This window comes from Ipomoea triloba, chromosome 13 (assembly GCF_003576645.1).
Source record: "Ipomoea triloba cultivar NCNSP0323 chromosome 13, ASM357664v1".
In the NCBI taxonomy this organism is placed as follows: domain Eukaryota; kingdom Viridiplantae; phylum Streptophyta; class Magnoliopsida; order Solanales; family Convolvulaceae; genus Ipomoea; species Ipomoea triloba.
Genome location: NC_044928.1, coordinates 1,922,972 through 1,932,064, shown reverse-complemented (window position 1 = coordinate 1,932,064; position 9,093 = coordinate 1,922,972). Strand labels below are relative to the sequence as shown.

The window sequence follows — 9,093 nt, the reverse complement described above, 5'->3', positions numbered from 1 at the left end:
TATATATATATATATATATATATATATATATATATATATATATATATATATATATATATATATATATATATATATATATATATATATATATATATAACCCTAGAAGGAAATTATTTGGCTAATTCCGCCACTCTCTCTCAAGTCTGCTCTCTGCCCCTTACTGCTCACCGTCGACAACCCAGCCTCACCGGTCACCGCTCAACCGCTGCCTACTGCTCACTGTCGACAGCCCAGCCTCACCGGTCACCGGTTCACCCGTTAGCAGCGCTTTCACCTAAATCGTCTTCGCAAATCGTAGATTCACACTGCCTTCGCATCATCGCCTATTGTAGTAATGCCTTAATTGCATGCGGCCTGCCTAATCTGCCATTGCAAAGGTATTTTACGAATTGTAGAATGCATATTAGGCCGTAATGCCGTATTGTTGTAATGCTGTTTGTGGAATCCTAAATTCCTAATTGAGTAATTGTCACTTTGCTATTTAAATAATTAAATAAATTAGGAATTTAGTTTGCAGATGAATTGTAGAAATGCAGAATTGTGGATTAATTAGGAATTGATGAATTGTAATTTTGGAATTAGGATTTTTTAGGAATTTAGTTTGGAGAATTGTAGATTAGGAATTTTTTAATATAGGGGCCCTTTTATTTTAATTTTGCCCAGGAACCTATAAAACTTTTGGACCGGTCCTGTTGAGCTCAAATTTTACTAGATATGATTATATGAACATCAACTATTACAAATTAGTCAATTTTAGTATTTAAATGTGTCAATTTTTTTGAAAGGTTATTACAGATTTAAACCTCAAATATGAGTATATGACATAAAAAGGTAAAAAACTCTCACAGCTTGTTTTGATTTATTGATATACTCATTTCAATTGTCATATTTGCTTTTTATACTATTTTTAAGGAACTAAAGAAAATGTTATGTGTTTTACAATTATGCACTTCACTTTTGAAAATAAATGCAACAAAGAATGCAAAACTCATAGGGTAATTAACACTTGTGTGAGAATCCGTGAGACGGGTCGGGTCACATAATTTGGGTCATATTTAATTAATGGATTAATTCTGTTTGGACTATTTTTTTTAACAATCAGATATGGGCTTTTCTTTAGCCCAGTTTTATTAATTCCAATCATTATTGTGTGGACTATGGTCCACACAGCTGTGTGAACCATACTATCAAATAATGCACATTCAGTATAAAAATAATGTACATTTAGTATAAATATAATGTACATTGTATTCAGGGGATGTACATTATTTGTGTACTGAATGTACATTATTTTGTATAATGTACACTCAGTACAAAAATAATGTACACACTCAGTACGAAAATAATGTACATTTAGTACATTAAAAATATACATTTTGTTATGGTCCACACTCCATACATCACTGTGTGGACCATGGTCCACACAATAAATTTGCCTATTAATTCAGTTTATCAAATTTTCGTTCCATTTTTAAGCATTTCTTGTGTTCTTCATGTCAAGTGTCCGAGCAGTAGAGACACAGAGTTCCTCTACACTTTTTCATCTAATTTTCAAATTTTCTTATCACAAAGGTGGATTTTCTTCATAATATCAGGTGAGTTTTTGTTTTTGATAGTTTTAATGTGTAAAATTTGATAGGGTTTTGCTATTACACTCCAATTCTTCCGGTCTCGCGGCACACTCGTATTCTTCCTTTTCTCGCGGTCGCCATCCTGTTTAATTTTTCCAGAGTTTTGTGTTTGCATAGAAATTTCACCGCCGGTAACTACTATTACTGTACGTTTGCGGCCGCAGCTATACTCTCCATTTATTTCGTTAAATTTCTCGTGGGTAACTACTATTACTGTATGCTTCTTCTATTTAATTTCTCTCATAATGTTCTCCATTATAATAAATAGTTTTGTATTTGTATACAGTAAGTCGGATTTCGTTAGCCAGAGGTATTTCGCCGCCGGCAACTTTGCCTATTAATCTTCGCTTCTTCAGTTTAATTTCTTGTTGTTCATCGTAGGTAACTTCCTATTACTCTCTGCTTCTTCCTTTAAATGTTGAGTATTCATTGTTGCTATGAAGTAGTATATTTGTGCTTTTAAGTATTGTGTTTGATGGTTAAAGTGTTGACTGTTCATTTGTGTTTTAAACTACTAGTTTTTGGCTATTAAATATTAGATTTAATGGTTAAAGTGTTGTATTTAAATGTTGAGTATTCATTGTTGTTATGAAGTAGTATATTTGTGCTTTTAAGTATTGTGTTTGATGGTTAAAGTGTTGACTATTCATTTGTGTTTTAAACTACTAGTTTTAGGCTATTAAGTATTAGAGCTAATGGTTAAAGTGCTGATTGTTTATTTGTGCAATTAAGTAGTATATTTTCTTTATAAAGTGTTGTGTTTGATGGTTAAAGTCATGATCATTCATTTGTGATATAAAATAGTATATTTGCATCATAAAATATTAGATTTAATGCTTTAAGTGTTGAGTATTCATTGTTGTTATGAAGTAGTATATTTGAGCTATTAAGTATTGTGTTTGAAGGTTAAAGTGTTGATTATTCATTTGTAATATAAAGTAGTATATTCGGGCTATTAAGTATTAAATTTAATGCTTTAAGTGTTGAATTGGTTATTCAATTGTGCAATTAAAAAGTATATTTGTTCTTTAATGTGTTGTTGTGTTTGATGGTTAAAGTTATGATCATTCACTTGTGATGTAAAGTACTATTTTTAGGCTATTAAGTATTAGATTCAGTGGTTAAAGTGTTGAGATCTAATACTTGATCAAGTACTTGAGATCATAATGTATTTTTCTTATGAAACAATGCGATAATGTTTGACGCTTTTGGCTGCCTCACCAGTTTGACTTTGGGCATGTCTTTTCCACTAGTTCTTGAACAAAAAGATACAAGTAATCTACCCCATTGATTTCATACATAAATTTCAAGTTGTGTGCTGTAAATATAGCTTGAAGATGTTTTCTTTATCTCCTTTCCTACTACCTTAGTCCCCTGTTTTTCATGTGAGAAAAAGGATAGGTAGATCTTTGTTGTTGGAGTTAGTTTGGCTTATAACTTAAAAAAAGAATATTATTTACATTCAAAAGAAAGACATTTTCAAAAAGAATGATATCTGTAATTGATAAATGCAAAGGGCTATAGTGTAGGATTTTAGCTATCATAGTATCACGTACTTATTCCCATGATTCCTATGACACAAAGTTAAAAAAAATACAAACCTTCACCACATCATCATAGCCTGATGAAGCCAAGTAGTTTTTGATGTAGTTGTTCCAACAAAAACAGCTAAGCTTAGATTTGTTTGACATCTCAATCACAGGATACTGAATATCCACAAATTCATTCAAAAGTGAATCAAACTAAATAATTTTGACTTTCTTTGAGACCCCGGCTGCTGCTCTATTCCCTTTCACAGTCAAAACTTAGGGAGCAAATAACATTTGTATAATTTAGAAGATCACCACTTCTTAATGTCCCACACTCCTCAAACTTGCTATATCGAACAAACTTGCAAATACCTTGAAAGAATGCCCCAAACTGACTGATATTTTTCACCACCGTTTCCTCAGAAATAGATTTAGACTGTAAGATTTCCCTGTCAAACAAAAATAATTAATGAAAATGCAATTTTGCTCGATTTCCCTGCCAAACATAATTGATGTGTATTTTACTGATGTTTTAAGTCTTCTGGCAGCAAGCTCTTTATCTCCTTTGATGGCAATGAAGTGCACTCTTGAATTTGTGTTATAAAGTACTAGTTTTAGCCTATAAAGTATTAGGTTTAATGGTTAAAGTGTTGAGTATTAATTTGTGTTATAAAGTTCTAGTTTTAGGCTATAAAGTATTAGGTTTAATGGTTAAAGTGTTGAGTATTCATTTGTGTTTTAAAGTACTAGTTTTAAGCTATAAAGTATTAAATTTAATGGTTAAAGTGTTGAGTATTCATTTGTGTTTAAAAGTACTAGTTTTAGGCTATAAAGTATTAAGTTTAATGGTTAAAGTGTTGAGTATTCATTTGTGTTTAAAAGTAGTATATTTGTGCTATTAAGTATTAGATTTAATGGTTGAAGTGTTGAGTACTCATTTGTGTGTTATAAAGTAATAGTTTTAGGCTATAAAGTATTAGATTTAATGGTTAAAGTGTTGAGTATTCATTTGTGTTTTAAAGTATTAGTTTTAGGCTATAAAAATGTAATGATTAAAGTGTTGAGTATTCATTTGTGTTTTAAATTATTGGTTTTAGACTAATTTGTTAATTTTTAAAATCAAATATTGCAATTAACATGAATCATATAGTCATAGGATCAAAAGTGCAATTTTCTCTTTTCAATATATAAGTGTCATTGCATATCTCAAAATAATCGGTGCCTTATCATCGATAAGTAGCCTCACCTATCGAGACCTAGCATAAATTTAACTGTTTATCTGCTTCATCTCTTCGCCATTAGTCTGCTATACAGAGTTTAGCAGAGATGTACATGCAACAATTGTCTTGTGTAGAGAGAGAAAGACTGCATGCTCTCTCTATATACTACATTCACAGAAGCACATGTATTGATTTTGGGAAATTTGTGATTCCTGAAAATGGGTATTGATTTTTTCCCTGCAATTTGTGTTTTGGAATTTATATTGTTTTGGTAATATGTATTTTTGTTTTTGCAGGTGTGGAGGTAAGGAGCAAGTATGTCATCATCGTCGGACAGAGATCTGTTGTTTATATTACTTCAGTTCCTAGAGGAAGAAGGATTCAAAGAATCTGCTCGCAAGTAGGGTCTCGAAATTGGTTTAATTTCTTTTAAAATTTTATGTTCTGTATTTGATTGCTAAAAGTAATTAGTAAAGAAAAGATGGGAATTCTAATTACAGTGATTTAGTGGGTATTAATCTGTTGAATATTCAGTTTATGAGCTGGTTAAAGTTATTAATTTTTTGTAATTTTTTTCTTTCTTCCTGTTTGGATTTATTATATGTGCTGAAGGTTGGAAGAAGAGTCTAGGATTTTCTTCAATATGCTACATTTTGAGGAATTGGTCAAGAAAGGAGAATGGGATGAAGTGGAGAAGTATCTACTGGGCTTCACAAGTCTTGATGAAAACAGATTTTCAAAGGAAGTCTTCTTTCAAATCCGAAAGCAAAAGTACCTTGAAGCGATTGACAGGTGGATTTTGATGCATAAAGCATTGTGCATATGTTGTGTCACTTTTGTGCATGTCTTGTGTCACTTTTGTGCATGTCTTGTGTCACTTGTGTGCATTTGAATGCATTCTGACTTTTGTTTCCTTCTATTCAAATGCAGGAAGGATATCAAGAAGGCTATAAATATTCTGAATTCGGAATTGAAAGTGTTTGCAAGAGAGGATAATGACCTTTATAAAGAAATGGCAATGCTTTTGACTCTCGAGAACATTAGGTAATGGAAACACTTGCTTTAGGATTGTCTTTGTATTGTATCACATAAATATCATTGAACTTGTTGAGAATAATACACGATACTTGCTGGGAGAATGAGAATTTAATGACATACAGGGAACCTGAGTCTGAGAGAAATAATATGATTGATAAGCTGAAGAATGCTATTGAATCAAACCCAGCATTTCATGATGCACTTAACTCTCCTGCAGTGGAGGCCTCAAGATTGAGGACCTTAATAAATCAGAGGTTTGTTTCCCGATCATTTTAGACTTTCTCAGGTTATTTCTGCGGTCCAGGTAGCTTTACTAATTGGTAGGCTTCCATGATTCATTGCAGTTTGAATTGGCAGCACCATCATTGTCAGAAACCAAATCCTAAACCTGAAATAATGACATTGTTGGTTGATCACCGTTGTGAGGAGTCACAACTAAATGGTGGACAGTTCCTTCCTCCAGTTACCAATCAGCTAACCGTAGATGCCCCTATGCCAGGTGGTTTTCCACCTTTACAAGCTGATGGTGTAAGTTGAAATCAAAGAGAAACCAGCTAATAAACTATTTATGGTTTATGATACTTTCAGAAACTTTACTCAGCTAATAAACCATTTTATTTTTAAATCTTTTTTTTTTTTTTGAATGAACTATATATGTGCACCAAGTGTGCAACTCAAGTGAGGTTTATGGACTTTATTCTTTGGTTTAATATGTAGGGTACAGAGTTAACAATCTCCCTATTTCATACTCTGCATGCAAGTAAGCTATTGATTTTATAAAACTTATTATTTGCAGGTTAACAATATGCCTGTCAATATTTTGCATGTTGGCTATGGCAATCAAAGTCAAGGTCAAAGCTCAGGCTCATCTGATGATATTCCAATGACAGTAGTTATGACTCTGAATCAGGGATCAGCAATAAGGAGTATGGATTTTCATCCCGTGCAACATAGTTTACTTCTTGGTTAGTTCCCGCTGCATCGAAACAACATCGATAAAACTCTCTCATGTTTAGTTTTATTTGATAGTTTTACATTGATTTTCTGTTGTATTGATGCTTGTTCAACCATTTTAGTTGGGACGAGCATAGGAGAGATTATAATTTGGGAACTACGAACTAGGACAAGGCTTGCTAAAAGAAGTTTCGAGATTTGGGATCATAGGGCATGCACACTGGGGCTGCAGGTTTGCCTTCTGAAATTCTTACATTGCATGCATTGGAAGTTGAATATCATGATGTTTAGGCTACCGATATAATTTCATTTATATATTGCATCTGAAATTCTGCCTAAACATCATGTGTTTCCAGATGTGCAGCATTTCATGATGTTTAGATTACTGCCGATTTATTTTCATTTTTCTGATCTTGTATTAGTCTGCATTGAGGAATGACCCGCCCGCGTCAGTTAATCGTGTCTTGTGGAGTCCTCGCGGTTCTGTGTTTGGTATGTCAGTGACAGTTGAAAAGTAAACTGGTTCTGGAATTTATGAAATATTAGCCATGTTTTCCTCTTGTTTAGCTTATCTCAACTTGATTCATTAAGGCTTCGTCAAGTTTTATTCGGTTCAGAAAATTTAAAGAAAAGCTAAGCAGTATTGGCTTGATACTTCTCTTGTTCTGTTGTTTTTCGCCAGTTGTTGCATACTCCAAGGGACTTGTGCATGTCTACACCTATTATGGAAATTTAAGAAAACATGTAGAGGTTAATTCTTTATCTCAGTCTTTGGATATCATTTCATGATTTTTTTCTGCTACAGTCATCAATTATTCTAATCTAGTAACCAGTGATATTTGATTTTGTTATATTCATTCAGATTGAAGCTCATGAAGGAAGTGTGAATGATATTGCATTTAAAAATCTGAACTATCGGCTTTTTATAATTACTTGTGGGGAGGACAAGCTTATTAAGGTTTGATTCTTCAAGTGATTGTTTTCTGTTGTACAATGACTTCTTCCATTCCCGTCTTACTGAGCGCTTAAATGTTTACATTTTTACAGATGTGGGATGCGTCAACAGGCACTAAGAAGTATACCTTTGAGGGTCACGAGTCATCCGTTTGTTCTGTATGCCCACATCAGATTGGAAATATTCAGGCAAGAAAACTTATACAGAAATTAAGTGGCTGTGACTTGTAAACTGGAACTATTCTTTTCGGCTTCACTTGTCTGTTGTTCTGCACATGTGCTGCACAATATGTGGCTGATACCTCTTCTCTTCTATTCAATCTCAGTTTTTCTTCTCGGTGGCAACTGATGGTAAAATAAAGGTATGGCCATATTTTGATAGGATTTGTGCTGTTGATTATCCTGCACAAGGGACCACTATGCTTTGCAGTTCCAATGGGAAAAGGTCAAGTAAACCGTGCATTTTGCATCTTATCTCTAATCTTTTATTCGCTTGGTACCTTCACCTTGTCATTTGTGGGCTGAAGTCACGATGTAATAACCTTGCAGATTGTTCTCCTGTGGCACTGACATGGAAGGGGTATCGTACCTTAGGGAATTGAATGACAATACAGTTACAATTAAGCGGGAATATATTGGTCTTGGAGGGCAGACCACGGAGGCTGTGAAATTTGATACTACTAAGAATAGATTCATAGCAGCCGGTGATGATTTCACTGTCAAATTTTGGGATATGGATGATGAGAACTTGTTTACAACTACTGATGCAGGGGGTGCACTTCCGGTAATTAACATGCTACATGGTAGAATTTTCCAGCACGTAAATTGCTTAACTGATCCATGTGTTTTATATTATTTCAGTGTCGGCCTTGTCTACGGTTCAATAAAGAAGGAAATTTATTAGCTGTTTCAACAAGTGAGAATGGCATCAAAATTTTGGCAAATGCAGATGGTTTCAGGCTTTTACGAGCCTAGGGGAGTCATCCGTTTACTGCCCCAATAGTTCCCTCGGCTGCTTTTATGAAGGTTTGCAATTCATTTGTGGCCAAGCTTTTACATACCACTGAGAACTGCTCCAATAGTTTCCTCAGCTGCTGTTACGAAGATTTGCAGTTAATTTGTTCCCTTTTATCTCGAGAAAGATTGCCATCAAAATGTTTTTTTACATGTGCAGTATTTGGTAAGTGGAAGTTCTGGCAGTCATAACACAGCTGCTGGATTAGATGTTGCAGATCAACTGGCATCCATTGTTGCAAAAGTTAATCTCAAGAAAGATTGTCATCAAAATGTAGAATTGCCAAAGTCAAAATTTATCAGAGGTGACACCCAAAATTGAACCAGTGAATCCAACTAGTCATAGTTGGGCCGTTTAAACTTTAAATCTGAAGGTGAATGGGGAACAGTCCCACCAACTTACATGGCGCTGCCCTTCCCTACCAACCTTAGAAAGATTGTCATTAAAATGTAGAATAAGTAACTCTTTTTTTTTTTTTAATACTCTTGTTAGAAACTGTCAATTTTTGGATAGTCAATGAATATGAATTGTATTGCCATCCCAAGAGGTTATGGTTAGGAAGAAAAAAAACTTAAATACACAATATAAATAAGTGACTATTTTTTTTGGATGATGAGAAAAACACGTAAGCCCGTAGCCAATATTATGCATGTGATAAACTCTGTCTTGTGATTCTAACCGGTTCAGATTTTGATGTTGATTTTATTAATCCAAACCATTTGAATTAATTTTAAAAAACTTACAGATATTAA

At 33.6% G+C, this 9,093-nt stretch overlaps 1 protein-coding gene across 2 annotated transcripts; it reads left to right on the top strand.

Moving 5' to 3' along the window:
• Positions 1–4,446: 4,446 nt before the first annotated feature.
• Positions 4,447–8,879, top strand: LOC116000992 (protein TOPLESS-like). Of its 2 annotated transcripts, XM_031240878.1 has the most exons (16): positions 4,448–4,602; positions 4,677–4,780; positions 4,993–5,172; positions 5,311–5,424; positions 5,541–5,672; positions 5,763–5,946; positions 6,215–6,383; positions 6,495–6,604; positions 6,795–6,864; positions 7,055–7,122; positions 7,235–7,330; positions 7,420–7,515; positions 7,653–7,771; positions 7,876–8,110; positions 8,188–8,352; positions 8,501–8,879. In XM_031240878.1, exons 2-15 carry the CDS (start codon positions 4,698–4,700, stop codon positions 8,299–8,301), a joined length of 1,770 nt encoding a protein of 589 aa, XP_031096738.1. In that variant the 5' UTR covers positions 4,448–4,602; positions 4,677–4,697; the 3' UTR covers positions 8,302–8,352; positions 8,501–8,879. The 2 variants fall into 2 exon arrangements, with proteins under 2 accessions (XP_031096739.1, XP_031096738.1); XM_031240879.1 differs by lacking the exons at positions 8,188–8,352; positions 8,501–8,879 and having other exon boundaries at positions 4,447–4,602; positions 7,653–7,688; positions 7,876–8,043.
• Positions 8,880–9,093: the final 214 nt, after the last annotated feature.

Coding starts and splice junctions, on each gene's coding strand:
- LOC116000992 (XM_031240878.1), top strand. CDS start 4,698: ATGTCATCATCGTCGGACAGAGATCTGTTGTTTATATTACTTCAGTTC. Junction 7,123..7,234: donor ATTTAAGAAAACATGTAGAG/GTTAATTCTTTA, acceptor ATATTCATTCAG/ATTGAAGCTCATGAAGGAAG. Junction 7,516..7,652: donor ATCAGATTGGAAATATTCAG/GCAAGAAAACTT, acceptor ATTCAATCTCAG/TTTTTCTTCTCGGTGGCAAC.